The following is a 16995-nucleotide window of genomic DNA, read 5'->3' on the forward strand; positions in this document are numbered from 1 at the left end:
CCGCTCCTTCCCTCGGAAATGACCAGGGCGATGCTCCTGCTGGAAACAGGCGAAGGGAGAGGCCGGGCCTGGCCCCGCCACGGAGTCCACTCTCGTCCACCAAGCCCCCGCACGGCACCGCTCCTCCCGCAGCCTGGGCGCTCCCTCAGCCCCAGGGCTGCAGCACCTCCCTGAGCCGCCACTGCGCCCCCGGCCGCCTCAGCCCCCGCGGGCCGCCTCCATGACAGCCGCCAGGACACCGCCACTTCCGGCACCGGGCCCCCACTTCCGGCTGCGCTCGCCAGCGCGTCACCCGCTCGGCACTCGGGGTCCCCGGGAGGCCGGCGGCGCTGGGCATTCCGGGAGTTGTAGTCCACAGGCGCCCTTCGCACCGCCATCTCAGCGGCGGCAGGACTACATTTCCCAGAGCGCCGGGCGCGGAATGGCGGCGGCTGGTGGCGCTGGGGAGCCGTGAGAGGCGACTCCGGCTGCAGCGCTGACACCGGCACCAGGAGCAGGTGAGGGGCCGCGGCTTCGGGCTCGGGGCTCTCTTCCTCGCCCGCTGCCCTCGGGAGCTTGGCCCGGCACCTGTCGCTGGCCCGGGGCGTGTCGCGGGGCCCTTAGGGGGAAATGGCGGTGGGGCCGGTGCTCCCCTTCAGCCGTCACGGGCCGTGGCAGCGAGGGAAGGGCCGGATCTCCGGGATCCTGTGGGTCCGGAGGGATCTCCCGGGTCGGGGAGCAGCAGGCCGGCGGTCGGGCGCTGTCCGGAAGGGGAGCGGGCCGGGGTTCCCCGGGGGCAGCGGAGCCCCGGTGTGGCACGGCTGGGGCCGAGGGTGGCCCCGGTTCCTGTGGGATCGCAGCCCCTGGCCCTGCCCTCCCTTACCGTGACAGCCCCGATTCCAAAAGTGCTTTGGAACACTTTTATTTCCCCTTAGGTAATGGATTTTGACTTCAGAGCTGCTGTTTAAGCACGCACTTGCTGCCTCTCCAAGGCTCTGCCTCCAGGTTCCCTTTACCTGCGTTGGAGCAGCAGGGCTGTTGCAATGGCTCGTGAGTCAGCTGCAGCGCCTGGTGCCAGTGCTTCCTGCACCCAGCAGAGCCCTGTGTGTGCACATCCAGCACCACAAAGGACAGCTGTGAGCTTCTGTAGGCTCTTGTTCAAAATACCTGCTCTTCATACTTGTATGAAGTTCATTTTCTGCAAGAAGAATTCAAGTCCTTCCTCAGTCCCCTTTAAACCCCACATTTGATCTTGAGCTATTTTCATGATCTCTCTTAGACCTCTGATTTTTTTTTTTCCCCTGGGATTGCCTAAATATGAGATTTACTGATAAAGGAGCAATATCATTTGTTTGTCTGGCTTGGGGAGAAATTTGTGTCGTGGCACAAGAGGCTTTTGGGAATGAGCTGTTTGCTAATTGATTTCCTGGCATTTGTTGCAGGAGCAGGATGTATACACTGCTGTCAGGGCTCTATAAATACATGTTCCAGAGGGATGAGTACTGTGTCCTGATCCTGGGTTTGGACAATGCTGGTAAAACTGTAAGTGCTCTTTGTCACCCCGTGGGGGGCACACACAATTCTAAACCTCCTCCAGGGATAAATCTTCCAACAAGGGTCAGTCTTTCTTCAGCTGTGTCCCGAGTTACTTTAGTGATGTCACACCAAGCAATCAACTTTTCCTCATTGTTTAAATTTAGTACAAGCTCTCAGGGATGTGGCTGAGGCTTTGGTAATCCCATAATCACTTGTGATCCCTTCTTTCCTTGCTAAAACAGGGAGCAAGAAGAGTGGTTTGTCCAAAATTAGGCAGGGCAGTATCTGCTCTAGGAGGATTGTGCAGAAATTAAACAGGTTTGGGGTAGGATTGCCCCAGCCAGTAAAATGTTTGACAGTAAATATTTTATCTTATTCTTTTTCAGACCTTCCTTGAACAAACTAAAACCCGATTTAACAAGAACTACAAAGGGATGAGTTTGTCCAAAATCACAACCACTGTAGGCTTAAACAGTAAGTAAATCCATGTGGAATTTTTTCAGCTTTCTTGCACAGTTAGACAATATCTGCTTTTTGTTTGAAATGTTTAAGAATTCAGAAGGGCAGAATAGTTCCTGGATGCAGAGATTGTATCTCCCAACTGTCCAGGTCTTTTTGTAGAGAATAAAATAGATTTTCTTAGCTTAGGAGGAGAAACTCTTGTGGTATTAAAACTCCTATTTCAGTGCTGTCCTCAAACTGTATTTCCCTGGAGTTCATTCCTTGGCCCAGTTCTGGAATTATTTGCACTGATACTGCTCTGTATGTGTGATCACTCCCTGCAGGTTTTGCTGTGTTGTTGCAGGCTGCTGCTGCCTGTGGTTTGTTCCCCTACAAGCCTGTCCCACCCCAGATTTCTGAGTGGGGTGTGCAGCTGTCTGTGCTTTACAGCACCCACAGTTTTCATTGGATTGCCCTTTCTTCCTTCCTTCCTTCTAGTTGGAACTATTGATGTTGGCAAAACTCGGCTCATGTTCTGGGACCTTGGTGGGCAGGAGGAGCTGCAGTCACTTTGGGACAAGGTTAGAGCTGTGCTTTTCTTTTGTTTGATTTATACTTGTATTTATTTACAAATATTTGATATTTATTTGAATCAATGTTTGATTGATTTTCTTGCCCAGAGAAGCTGTGGCTGCTCCATCCCTGGGAATGTTCAAAGCCAGGGTGGATGGAGCTCTGACCAGCCTGATCCAGTGGGAGGTGTCCCTGCTCCTGGCAGGGGTTTGCAGTGAGGTGGTTGCCTCTTTCCAACACAAACCATCCTGTGATTCTCTGATTTCTTTTAGAAGTGGTTTTGTCACTTTTATAACTGAACCACTACAATCCATTGATAATCACACAGGCTCATTGACAACCCCAGTATTTAGCATTAACACCTTTTCAGAAATTCCACTATTTCTGTGCTTAATAATTGCATTATTGCTTACAGACAGCAATTACCAGCCCAGATCAGGGTTGTGCCATGGAGATAAGCTTTGGGGGGACACAGGTGAGCTTTTCCACCTGGTGTGTTGGTCAGGCCTGCAGGCAGAACAGGCAGCACAAGCTGTGTGCCTCCACTCTGCCCAGGCACACTGTGCATACAGCTGCCTCTAGCTGCTTGATCTCCTCCACATGTACCAAAACTGTACCAAAATCAAGCCAGGAAGAGGGACAAGTGATCCGATTGACACCAATATCTGTGTTCTCCTTCCAGTACTATGCTGAATCTCACGGGGTGATCTATGTTATTGACTCCACTGATGAGGAGAGGCTCTCTGAGTCCAAAAGAGCTTTTGGTGAGTACAGTGTGACCAGAATAGACCTGAAAGGTTGTATCAAATGAAACTAATGCAGGAAGGAGCTTCTGGCTTCATCCCTCTGTCCAGAGAATCTGTGCCAGGCATTTGTGCAACCTTCAGAACTGGCTAAACCTGGTTTTGTTTCTGTTCTTTGTAGAGAAGATGATTACCAGTGAAGCTCTGGAAGGGGTTCCCATTCTGGTGTTGGCCAACAAACAGGATGTAGAGGTAAACTATGGAAGATTTACATAAATGAGGAAAAATGAGAAAATAAAAGGTGAACTCTGCATTCATGTTGAATTTGTTCCACAGTCCTGAGCTCATCCTATGGTACTTTCCCACCACTGGAAATAATTACTTTGAATTTAGTTGTATTTTTTTGGATTTACATAAATGAGCAAAAAATGAGAAAAAAAGCCTTGGAAAGGTGAACTCTGCATTCATGTTGAATTTGTTCCACAGTCCTGAGCTCATCCTATGGTACTTTCCCACCACTGGAAATAATTACTTTGAATTTAGTTGTATTTTTTTCCTTTCTCCTCCAGCCCTTTTTCAGTGCCATGAATGAGCTTCCTACAGGCACATAGTTTTGAACTCTTTATGTAAACAGAACAAACTGCATAGCTATGGGGGCTCTTTGTTGTATCGTGACTGCCTATATTGATGCTGTTTTTTCCTGTTTATTCAGACAAAAAAATGTTTAGTGCACTTTGTTTATGCTGCTCTTTTAAAACCCAGGAATAGCACAACAGATGTATGTGAAGCAAATCATCCTTTCCCCATAATTGGATAAGATCTGTTCAATGAAACACTTGTTTGGTGTAGAGCATTCCATCAGTGACAGCAGTGAATGGCAAGGAATGCTCTTTTCTGATAATACAATTGGAATTCTTTCCAGTGTATTCAGGGCTGCAAAGCTCTTGGTTTGGGTTTGGCAGTTCGTGGGTGGTGCAGTGTTTGGGTGGCACATCCTGGGCCATCCTTACCTCCCCCAGCATGGAAAAAAAGAGAAGAGAGTGCCCGAGGTGGTCGTGATGGTTTTTGTGTTTTCCTCCTGGAAATTGCACCTGGAATTCCAGGACTGCAGCCCCAGTGGCTGGTCTCTAGATGGAGCCAGAGGCTTGCAGGAGAGTTTGGAGCACCCGGCCTGGCAGCTGGGATCAGTCCGTGTTCCAAAGATGCAAATACTCTCGGGTTCCTCCTCTGCACTTTACACTTGTCCGAGCGATTGCACTTGTGGAAACACGTGAGGCTTCCATAGAAATCACTTGGCTCTGAAGCAGGATTTCATGAGTACAACACAGATTAGTTTTTCGATGATCTAATTTATCTAGATTATCTAGTCTTAGAAATAAGAGAAATGTAATTCCATGTAAAAGCATGAGATCAGGACTGAGCTCCTGATTTATGGTCCTGACTTTGCTCTGGTCTCTGGAATGTGGGGAAATGGTCTGTCTTTTTTTCTGTGGAAACCAGAATATTGACTCTCATATTTCTGTACAACCCCACAGCTTTTCTGCAGGGAACAGCCTGCGCTCTTGCCTTGACCTGTTGAGGATAAGATCCAAGCAGTGACCTGGAAATTTGTTCCAGTTTCTCTTTTGGTTGTATATGCATATTTTCTTACAGGCTGCAGACACTGGCTCTTCTGACACTCTGACCAGACTAAAGACAAATAATTGTTCAAATAATTGAACAACTGGGCTTCTTTAAATTGCTAGAAAGAGGTATTTGGAACAGCCTTTCAAAAGAAAATCTGGCTTCTTGCCCTCTCTGGAAGGTCCAAGATCAGCCCACAGACTTAGTGCTTGTATGCAGTTGTAGAGCTACAACAAGAGATTAGCAAAGCTAAACCCACTGGAGGTTTGCCTGTTTGTAAGAAAGACCTACACTGGATATTTAGAGGTCCACTCCTACAGAATGATATTGGATATGGACCCAGCAAAGAGACATCAATGCTACTAACAAATCACTAAGGGGATTATAGCTTATTTTTCAGTAATTACTGAGGCTCATTTAAGGTTGAGAAAATTCAGTAGCCTGTTTCTCTTCCTCTGATTTAGCAGTATGGAAGACCTCTGGAACCAGACTGATAATTAGCATTGAAAGAGATTTTTCTGCTCTGGACCTCCAGACATAAAACTGTAGGAAATTCTCACCAGCATCCCTCTGTCCTGAACCATGATAAGGGAGGATAAGTGGTATCTTAACCTTGCTGGTATTTGGAGATTAAGGGTGATTGGTGATTTCTATAGAGGCCAGCAGAAGGCTTGTGGTCAAATACATCAGAAATAGTACATCTGACATATTTTGGTTTTAAGTTTACTTTCTGTTATCAAGATATCAAAAGTGCTGATGCAACCTGAGATTGCATGAAGCATTAAGAATTCTGCTGTGAACCCCATGGTACATTGTGTCCTCTCAGCACTGCCAAGCATGAGTGATATTTGGTCATTCCAGGAGATAAAATGTGGTCATTGACTGCAAAACACCAGCTCTAATTCTCACAATACTGAATGTGACATTTTATAGTATCAGGAGAATGCTCTGTGTTCAGCAAGGGCTTCAAAACTGGATTATTTTATAAATAATTTAAAAACTGAGTCAAATGTGGGTTGGAGAATGGAATTTGTTTAGGTTTTTAAAGCAACTATTGCTTTTTAGGAGAAATAAATTATCTAAGATCTGCTAATTCCTGTGAACTCCCTTTCAGCTCAGAGTGCCACTTTTGAAAATATGGCTTATTGCAGAAAAACCAGCTAAATCAGAACTGGTATTTGCTGTTTTGATGTGAATGCAGCTGTTGAAAGATGTACACAAGGTATATATTTCTATGCTTTCCAATGAACTGTTACAATTTGAGGATAGAATGGCTCATTATGCAACACTATTCAAAATGCTGCAAAAGCATGACCTGTCAAAAACAGCATCTGAAATTTAACAATCTGAAAATTACTGGATGCTGCATGATGATATGATGACTCATGTATAGGAGGAAGTTTTGCCATCCTCATTTAATGATAAATTTTGGAAATTTAATTTGAAATCTCCAGAATGTTGAAAAGCCTCCTCATGCCTCTGGAAAAGCAAGGAGTCCTGGTGAGTAGCAGAGTACTCATTTCCACACAGCTGTTAGAAAACAGACCTTCTGCATGAAAGTCATTCTAGTTTTCAACTGAAGACCTCCCACAGCTTCCCTGTAAAATCAGTTTTAATTTAAATAAGATAGTTTCAGTTGAGGCTATACTATTTCTTCTTTAAATTCAAAGAAGTTTAAATTCTAATTTAAAACAAACTTGTAAAAAGGGTACCCCAGACATAGGTCAGGTGAGTCAGACTTTATCTGAAATAGTACTTTATTTAGGCAATCCATCTTGCTCTTGTTTCTCTTTTAGTTCCCTTCTGATGGTTGATTACTCTTGAGATGACTGAAGAGCCTCTACTTGAGATTTTATGCATGCTTCTGGATTTATCCTGACAGGAGAGCAGGCAGCAGCATTGTCTTTGCTCCAGTGGATTTGGGAAATGGGCAAAGGCTCTACAATGCCACCTTTTTTTGGCTAAAACTTGCCTTGCTGCTTGATAGACTTTTAGGTGTGCCATTGCTGAGTCTTACTTTGGGTAAAGCTATTCTGAACCCTTCACAGGGGGAATTTGGTTCAGTCCTGGCTAGATTATGCCTGGAGGAGTCTTCATCCAAAGCTCTTTTGCAGTGTGTTATTTTGGGAGATGGAAATCTGTTTCTGGTTCATTGTGTGTACTGTGTGAGGTTCCTGTGAACTGGCTCAGAGATACCATCATTCCTGAAAGGTCACTGTGGATTGTGTCATTGCAATAGAGCACTGTTGATGTGATCACAGGTCCAGCTTCCCTTCTTTGCCCTTGGCTTATGGCTTTGCAGCTGAGAAACAAAGCACATCTGTAAACAAACATTTTGTAATGTGGCTGGGGAGAAGGGGAACTTGGAAGCCACAGCTGACATTTCCTCCTGAGCATGAGAAGCTCAGATACCCCTTGCTGAAGTGGTGGATAATCTGCCTCAGCCCCTGCTGTCACATGAAATTCCAGCTCATGGCTTTCCCTGGAACACTAAAACAAGGCATTGATAGTTTGGTGTTACCTGTCTGCTGTGCTGCTCTGCTTCATCCCAAGGGGAAAATGATGTTTCCCAAAACAGGATTGGTTGTGGCATCCTGCTGTGACAATGTGAAACAAAAGTTTCCTCAGAAGCAAAACTCTTTTCTGATACAGATTTCCATGGAAAGCCATGGCTGGGCAGCTCTGTGGAAGGTGGGGCAGGCCACAGCTGTACCAGAAGGTGAGAAAGGGAAATTATAACAATGGTTTACACTGGGAGATAAAAATGGCTGTAATTGTTCGCTGCACTGGGCAAAATGGACTCTTAAAGGCTTCAAGGATGGGCAGGGTGAAGGATGTGGGTTCTCTGTGCTGCTGGGTATGTGCAGGTGTCCTTTTCTGCTGGTGGTGTGGGGAAGTTCATTGCCTGATTGCTTTGCTACCTGTGCAAGTAGAAATTGAGGAACCAAGGACAGCATGACTGTGCTCTCTGTTGTTACTTTGTATCTTGAACACTTTATCTGATTTCTTTTAAATATTTTAAAATGTATTATCATTCAGAAAAGGAAGGGTAGACTGAAGAAGGAATGGTAGAGAGAGGAAGTTGTAAAGGATATAACCAAAGGTATATGATTATACAATGACATTAAACTCTGAGAAGCTTCAAGTATATTTCAACAAACATTTGCTCAATTTCAGCTGCCAAGTCTCATTGACTGAAAAAAGATGTGAAAAATAGCTCAAATTACTGACATGCTTCTCCTTCCCAGTTGTTGGGTAATGGACTTGTCCAGGGCTTTGGGTAAAACCAAGAAGCATTTGGACCTGCCTTTCTTACTGGGCAGTGGACACCATGCCAGGCTTTTACAAACCATGGAGAATGCTTGGTTGGTTGTAATCTCTTGCCCATCTTCCAGATCTACTGGTTTGAATTCCAGCTCCCAAGCCCAGTCTGACGCCGTCTAAAGTTAGTAATTGTTGTTGTTGTTTTTTTTAATTAACTGTGTATCCTGTGGCTGACAGCTCATCTCTATGAACTGCGCATTTTTCACTTGTCAAAAATCCTGACCTAAATTGAGGGTTCTGCAGAATGATGTCAGTAATGTTTTTGGATACAGTTTCCAGGTCACTGATTGAAAGGGCAAGTTTAAAATGCATCTGAGGTCATAAGAAAGTACAGTCATCAAACAGTTGCACAGTTAATGGAGTCAAGGGCACTGGGTGAATTGGAAGCCATTTCTTAAGATCTCTTCCTACGTATAAGCAATGAAACCTACTTCTGTTGTCCACAAAAATTTCCAGTGTTTAATTTCTCCAGAATCAGTGTTTTGCAAATGGATGTCTGGTAACAATTTTAATATTTCTGTTCTCTGAGAGTTTGTGTCCACTTGTCCGATCCTCAGGACTCACAAAGGGTCCAGTTTGGCATTTGTGTAAACATTTGTCCAAAACACATATGTGGGCCTGACTGAAGGCTCCAAACACATATTTGAGACTTGTTGAAGGTCCAGAATGTCTTTGCAGAGAGGAGGGAATGTGAGCTCATGGCCAGCTGAAGTGCTTAAATGGCTTGTCCAAGGCTTCTGGGGGAAAAATGAACACTGAGAGCTCAGGGAGGTGCAAGTCCAGGCTTCAGTTGGGCAGGTTTGCTTTTGTTGTACTTTTAAGATTTTTGTGGTGAAAGTGTGATTTATGTGGGGAAAGTAATCCACTGATTTACTGGGGGGTTATGATTTGTGTTGTTGTTCCCAGCAGCCTCCTGCAGACTTACAGAAGCTCAGGACCTGCTGGGGGTCAAGAGCACAGTGATCAGAAACTGTGCTGCATTCAGTGCTGCCAGTGTTTTTCTCTGAATGCAGACAGAGAAGTGCTGGTGGGACATGGCTGTAGTGCTGAGAACTGAGGAAAAATCACAGCTTGTTTTGTGAGAGTGCCCAGGATGCTGGCAAAGAGTCAGCTGAGCTTGTGGCAGGGACACTCTTTCAAAAGGCTTTGTAAATATTAAAGCTCTTGTAGTGTCCTGGTAAATATGCTGTGGAGCAGCTTGGAAGGGATCTCGTTAGAGGGTGCAGGTTGTGCTCATTTTCAGGACTGTTTGCTTAGAACTGTACAGATTAAGGATCAGGGAGGTGAGGCAGTGTGTGTGCTGTCAGCAAACAGCATTCTCTTGGTTGAAAAAAGAATATGCTCATTTGTTTGGAATGTGAAGAGGTGAGTTTACTGTGTTGGTGGGTGGGTGGGTTTAACCTGATAGCATTACCATCCTGACTGATGTCATGGTAGGCTGCAGTCCTGGTAGGATTCATTGTGGAAAAAGGTCACCATGTCTTGTAGCACAAAAAAGCTCTGCTTTGGTTTCCTTTGCAGACTTGTCTGTCGATACCTGATATCAAGACAGCGTTTAGTGACTGCATTAACAAAATTGGGAAGAGAGACTGCCTGACACAAGCCTGCTCAGCCCTTACTGGGTGAGTATGAGAAGGGGTAGACTGAGAATGGGTTGACTGAGCAGCTGTGGGGTGTCACACACAGAGCAGCACTACATGAGTTATTAAGCTTTGAAAAGGAGCTTCCTTCCAGCACTGTCAGACACTTGTTTGAGATGCTTGGGCTTGCACCAGCTCAGTAACTTCAGCTGTCAATCTTGCCTGTAAAACACAGTGGAAATGTATTCCTGGCTGAGAGCAGTGGGACTTGGAGGCATATTTCTTGTCCTGTATCATCCCTTCTCCTTACACAATAATCCCTGCAGATGTTGGTTTGCTGCAACTCCTGGTTTTTAGGTTAGAAGTCAATTGAAAATACCACTGTTGATGCCTCTGCCTGAGAAATGGGTGGTGCTTCACTGCTGCTGCCATAATTATGTTTCTGCTTTCATATTCTTTGGCATGCAGAAGAGCTTCGTGATGGGGATGATATCACAGTTTCCAGGAGTCCTCTTACATGGGGATGCCTGTGGTTTAAGATTGGATGACTAAAACAGACCCTAATTTGGGTCTTACAAAGCTGCGTGCCACGACCTTGACCAGCCCACTGGATTCTTGACATCTCAGCATCATTATTGCGTATCCAGTCTCGCAGTACTTTTGTTCTTTGTACTTTCAGTTCTTTCAGTGAAAAGTGCCTCTTGGCATAAATCAAAAGTTTTGTTCCATGTGGTGGAAACGCTCCTGGCTGAATTACTGCCTGGGCTGAACCAAGAGCTTTGAATTTTTTTCGGTGTTATCATACAAGTTACTGCAAAGGATAACAAAAACTTCCTGAACCATGAAAAAAAAAAATCTGTTGTCTGCATTGCTATAAATCACATGCCATTAAGCAGGTGAATGACCACAAGAACAGTGTTCAAGCACTGACTGGAAGAGAAGTATTAGATAATAACTTTATTTGTGCAAACATTTCTAGTTTTGATCTGTGTGGAATTTCCTTTCAAAATTCCAGTTTGAGCTTGCACTAAAAGAATAACTCATGGAAGTCATGGCTGGGGAGCTGTGCAGGCCAGCAAGGTGTTGACTTGCTTGGCAACCCCAGCACAGATGATTACACAAAGATGGAGCCAAGATTGCAAGATCTTATACAACTAATGTGAGGTTTGTGGCAAAATGACCTCAAACCAGCTGTCAGGTGGGTTTGATGCTTGTTCATCCCAAGATTTCCACAGAGTTGGTGACTAAGTTGGGTGTAGACTTGGACAAATAACAGAAAAATAAAGGATGGAGGTATATATTGCTGAGCTAAAAGAAATCAGATCCCTGTTTGCCTGTGTGAAAAATAACACAGAAATGCCAACAAATAACTGTGTAGAGCCCCTCCCTTCCTCGTGTAAGGGCTTAGTTAGGACCTGTATGATCCATGTTTCTGTTCTTGGTTGCTTCTTGTTGTTGCTTTATTTTAAAACCTTTTCTGCTTGCCTTCCTCCCTCAGCAAAGGGGTGAATGAAGGAATTGAATGGATGGTGAAGTGTGTGGTGAGGAACATCCACCGCCCCCCAAGGAAGAAGGACATCACGTAGGAGCTCCGAGCCACCCAAGCAATGGACAGTCTCTTTCCACACACTTTGTGCTCCCTTTAAAGAAGGTGATCCACTGGATTCCTATTACACCTGATTCTTTCCTAAGTTTGGAGACAAATATTCTCTTCCTGTGTCCAAAAAAAATTGAGCCAAGGATTCCAACAGGGTGGGGGGTGGGAATCTCTTACATTAAGTATTGTCATTGGCCTCCAAGCATCCTATGTAGCAACCTACACATTGTTGCCAATGCAAAAGACTTAATTTTCTACTATCTTACTTTGTGATTCCTGATTTGTGAGTCTAACAAGCTGGAGGCTGGTGACATGAAGGAACTCCTGAAGGAAATGCATAGGTGAATGTGGAAGGGGAGGAGCAGCCTGGGGAATGGCTGTTCCTCCTAGCTGCCAAGGTCCTTGCTGCTCCAGCCCCATGTTCCTCCAGGGTGTTGTGGCCCTGTTATGCTGCTGTTTGTGTAGTGGGGAGAGACAGCATTGATTAGAACTTGATTTTCACTCGGGGTGTTGATTCATAACTTTAACCTGTGGTAAAAGCAAATGTGGAAATCAGCAAATGCACAATGGTCATTGGATCATGGAATTGTTAATGCTGGAAAAGACCTCATCAAATCCAGCTGTGCTGGTTGAAATGGATATTCCTAGCAGGACACAGATTCCAGAAGCACTGCCTTGCTCTGACTGCCAGTCTCTTTGTGCATTCTCTTTAATCCTAAGAGTAATCTTCTGTAACTGGAGTGAATCAAGGCCCTCTCTGTGATCTTTCTAAGCTGAAAACAACCTCTAGGCAGGAAGAAATCAGTATGCAATAAAGCTTCCTACTTATTTGAACTTCCCTGGCTGAAACAGTGGTATTTGGAAATAAGAGTACTTAGCCCTTTTGAATTGTAGAAAAAACAGAAAGGCAGCACTCAAAAAACAAACAGTGCTCAGTGCTTACATCACCTACTCAGCTAGATCTGCTGATATATCATTATCTTTTCCCTGAATATGAGTTTTTACCTGAATTTCATGGTGGTTTGGCAATGGGTGTTGCTCCTCTGCTGTTTTATTTACTCCTGGCACTGGTGAATGTTCTGTGCTGTTTGCTGACATAATAATGAAGGAGCCATCATTCAAGCTGTACTTGAGCCAGTCCATAGTATTTGTTTAAAGTCTCTTAGTTGGCATCTGTCAAAGAACTTTCTGCTAAATTTCCTGCATGGAACTCATAGATATTTTTTGAGAGAGAACATCATGCTCACATTTGGGTCAAAGCACAAAGGCAGCTGGGCTGTGTCATTAAGTTCATGAAGTCATCGAAAACATTGCAAACAGAAGAGCAGAATCTGTGCTTGTCAGAAGGAGAAGTAAAGCTCCTTCAGACCTGTGAGCCAGTCTTTTTTTTTGTGTGTTCTGTGAATGTGGAGGATCCCTTGGAAAGAAAACATTGCAAACAGAAGAGCAGAACCTGTGCTTCTCAGTAAGGCTCCTTCAGACCTGTGAGCCAGTCTTTTTTTTTGTGTGTTCTGTGAATGTGGAGGATCCCTTGGAAATCACTCACCCACTGTAGGAAGTGGCACTTTTGTTGGGTGCTGCATGTGATGCAGGACTGAGATTTTTCAAGAATACTGAAGTTTTGGAAAACCAATGGCCTTTGATTATCAGGAGCATCTCTGTCACTGGGTTCTTTTAAAACACTTGGAAAGCCTGGGTGTTTTCAAGGTGACTTTGTGGCCCTGGCTGCTTTGGTTGGCAGAGTTGGTACTGACAATTAAACTGAAGATGTAAAACAGTAACTAATGAACAAAAGTTCCTTGCTGAGAGTCAAAACACTTCAGTCAAGTAGCTTGAAATGTCTATTCTTTAGGACACAAGGGATTTTCCAAGATTTCCACATATTGTTTTCAGATCTCTTGCTCTCTTTTTTCCCTGGGAAACCAGAAAGGACAAAACAGTTTCTACACACAGACTGCTTTGTGGTCCATATCAGCAGGGTGTCTTAAAGGCAGTGTTTTGACCTCAGGATTCCGAGTTCTCAGGCGTGGGCGAGTTGATTTCCCAGAGACATACCCACGCTGGGGTAGGTATGTATGAGTGTGCTCTGGCAACAACAAATCAGGGAGGATTTCTCTGAAACCACCAGTGTAAAGTTCATTCTAATTCAAAGTGACCTTCCACAGCAGTATCCCAGCAGATGGAACAATTTTTTATATTTTGATTGGAAATGAAACAATTTTTATATTTTATAGTTATGGGAAGCACAGACTTATTTGAAATGCTTTTTTGGTTTCAAATGACCCCTCTACCAGACTTCAAACAAAGCAAGAATGTTTCTGAATTCAAAGTTCAAATTTAGTCCATTTTCCAGATTGTTTTATACATTTGCATTGGACATGTTTTGCCCATGCCTGTTCACAGCAATGAAATTGCTTAAAGAGCTGGTTTATCTTCCTGAGGGGATACAGATTGATCATCTGCACTTTGCAATCCCTGTTCCCTTTGCTGTCCATGAAATTAAGGTAAGAGTTCAATGACTTCAGCAGAGAATCCCACTTGGCCTTATTTGAGCACTGACAGATGATTACATTTCTCTCACCCATTTGGAATTCTGTCACCCATCTGGAATTTCTTATGCTAACATGCAATAGCTGGTAGCAGCAGGAGGCACGAGCTAAAAAAAAACACTTCTGAAGCATTTCTTTGAGTTCCAGTGCTGCGTGTGTGTGCTGGCAATTCCATCTTCATTTGGAGCTCTGGAAGGATGCAGAGTAAGTGGATTACAGCACTCTTGGCTGCTCTGATCTAATCCCAGCCTCACGCAAGGCAGCGCTGAGGGTCTGCGTTGCAGAGGTGCTGAGGTCACAGCTCATCCCACTTCCCACGACATTCCCTTCCACAGAACCATGGAAAATGCCAAGACAAATCAGACCCAGCTTCAGAGTAAGTCCAGCACCTTAGTCCAGTCTCTGGCTGCTAACATCTGTCTCAGAAAGTGGAGCAAACAGAGGCTCTTTGGGGTCTGTGCCCCTGGCCATTATTCTGACTCTCATAAACTGAAATCAAGCCATCATCAAGAGGTGGACTTAATATCCAGTGCTGTAGTATGGTTTTATTGCCAACTGAGCTATTTTTAGTCTCTCCTTTCTTACCATCTTGCTTGTGTACTGCTGCCACAAATCCAGCCAGCAAATCCAGCAGTTTATTTAGGGAAAGGATCTGCTGATACAATACAGATCACAATCGTGAATGAGTCTGTTCAGCAGTGATGTTTTAGCTGTATATGAGACTGTTGGGTTAATCATGATTTCCAGAAGTGTTCAGCTGACTCTGACGTGCTAGTACAGGTCTGGAACTGTAAGGCTCAGCTAAAAACCTGCCTTAAAGTACTTTTGGAGGGTTCTGAATTGATCTTGGTGTTTCACTGGATTTTTAACACTATCCTGGGATCTCTCTCCTGGCAAATTGTATCAAGGAGAGAACTTCTAGAGAAAGGATGAGTGGTGTTGTCACTGCACTTGACATACATCTCTTTAAATTAAAAAATCTGATGGTCATTCCTGGCACACAACCAGCAGTGTCCACACATGAAGGACAGTGAATGCTGCCTCCATGTCCAGCTCTGCTGCTGCTCCTCAGCTTTTACCCAAAGCAGCACCACAGGCTCACTTTGCCTTCACTTTTGGGGCTGTTTTCAGGCTCCTGAGTATTTGTCTATAGATTTCCCAAAACCAGTTGGAACAATGAATGAAGACAGGTTGAATTTCCCCTGCCATGCAGAGAGGTTCTAGGCTGGGTGACCTCTCACAATTCCCTCCTGGCACCGTTTTCTACTCAAATTTGCCTCAAATGTCTCTCCTGAGAGATAAGGGGGAGTGGTGAGATGCCAAGAGCCTTTCCCCTCTGCTGAGCCCTTACAATGAATGCTAAAAAACTGGAGCAGGTGCTTTTTACACTGGAATTTTATACCACCTGGAAATCCCATGTGAAACATTCCTAGTGGATAACACATTATTGTTTACTTGACCCTGGGCATTTCCTGCAATTTTACCCTTGGGTTTTGTTCTTTGTCCTTCTGCAATCCCTAAGGGAGCTGTTTCTCTGCTCCTCTGGTAAAACCAGCTTCCATGTCGACTCCTGGGGGCTTTCCATTCATTTCTTTACACACATTCAAGCTTTTTTTATTCCCAAAGTGCCTTCATGATGATCTAGTCCCAGCTCTCAGCAGTGTCTGCTCTCAAATCTCTTCATCTGCACAACTTGCATCTGATCACAAGCCTTCACCCATTACATCAGAAGGGAGTGATGCCTAAAATTCCTGGTAAAGCAACAAACCCGTGCTAAAAAGAATCAGACCTCATGGAAAATGACACACATCACACACAGAAAACATGGATAGCACATATGAAATAGTACCAGGGGAAAAAATTACCTAAAGGTTTTTCATAAATGAGATCCTCGTCAACTGGAAGCAAGGAGAGGAGGAACATTGGCAGTTTACACAGTGCTGGAATTCTGCCTGACTTTTTTTTTAAACACAAAATCAGGAGGCAGGAATCTCTTCATTCCTCCTTGGTTGCACTTTTTCCTTGAAGCTGCTGATGCCAAATGAAATTTCAAAATTCCTGTGTTGTTATGAGAGTCCTCTTGAATACCACATTCCTCACATCTCTCTTGAGCTGTCTGTGCAGTCCCACCTTCCCCACGTGTTGCCCAAGGTAGCTGTGAAGGAGAGGCAGTGGATACATTCACTTCAGAACACACAGGATCCTTTTCTTGAAACAAAACCCTTTGAACCAATATGTAGCATTGTCACCAACACTGCTAATTCATGACTAGTAACTTATTTTTGTGCTTAGCCCCTCTTGCCTAGGCTATGCTTTTGCCAAGAAAGGTTGGACTAGATGATCCTTGAGGCCCAGTCTGGAATTTGGGATTCTGTTATTCATCATTTGCAGAATATATCCTTCAGCTCAACGTATTTCATGCTAAACATTTGGAGGAACTAACCCAAACCTCTGACCCCATGTAGCCTTAAGCCATCTGTATTCAGCACATACCAGAAGCACTTCTCTGAGGGCAAACTAAATTCACTGTGAAATTAAGTATATTTTTAAGTGTTTTCCTGAAACAGGAACCTCTGGAGTTGTTTCTGTTGCATTGCAATTCAGTTCATAGACAGGAACTCCTCTGACAGTTCTCAGAATTCAGAGAACCTGATATTATTTCATTGGAGATTTTCATTAGAAATTTTTCCTCCTTGAGTCAGACTCCGACAAAGAATAAAAGCATTCTATAAGGCAGTCATAAAGAGGAACGGGCTGTTCCCAGAAGCTGGTGTTAGGCACAGCACCTCCTCACTGCCTGTAACAGTAACAGGCAAAGGAATGTATGGACAACTCAGTATTTCAGAGAATCATTAAATATCCTGAGCTGGGAGTGGCCAGCATGGATCATCGAGTTCGTGCTGAGCTTTTGCTGGGTTTTGTGACCAATGGCTTTCAGATGGGCTCTTCTGCCAGGAACAAGAGGACCTGGGGGGTTCTGAGGTTGAAAGATTTTCAACTGCCCCGTTGAAAGATTTTGCTCCTCTGACAAAAACAAGATTGATTTTTAA

The 16995-nt window shown here is 44.3% G+C and overlaps 1 protein-coding gene across 1 annotated transcript; it reads left to right on the forward strand.

Annotated features, from left to right (window-relative positions):
* The first annotated feature begins 365 nt into the window (after positions 1-365).
* ARFRP1 (ADP ribosylation factor related protein 1) lies at positions 366-12230 on the forward strand. The gene is made up of 8 exons (XM_039719524.1): positions 366-497; positions 1422-1521; positions 1902-1989; positions 2455-2537; positions 3212-3293; positions 3454-3524; positions 9741-9841; positions 11298-12230. The coding sequence occupies exons 2-8, from the start codon at positions 1429-1431 to the stop codon at positions 11383-11385; spliced, it is 606 nt and encodes a 201-aa protein (XP_039575458.1). The 5' UTR covers positions 366-497; positions 1422-1428; the 3' UTR covers positions 11386-12230.
* The last annotated feature ends 4765 nt before the right edge of the window (positions 12231-16995 follow it).

This window comes from Passer montanus, unplaced genomic scaffold (genome assembly GCF_014805655.1).
Source record: "Passer montanus isolate IOZ18808 unplaced genomic scaffold, ASM1480565v1 scaffold41, whole genome shotgun sequence".
NCBI lineage: Eukaryota > Metazoa > Chordata > Aves > Passeriformes > Passeridae > Passer > Passer montanus.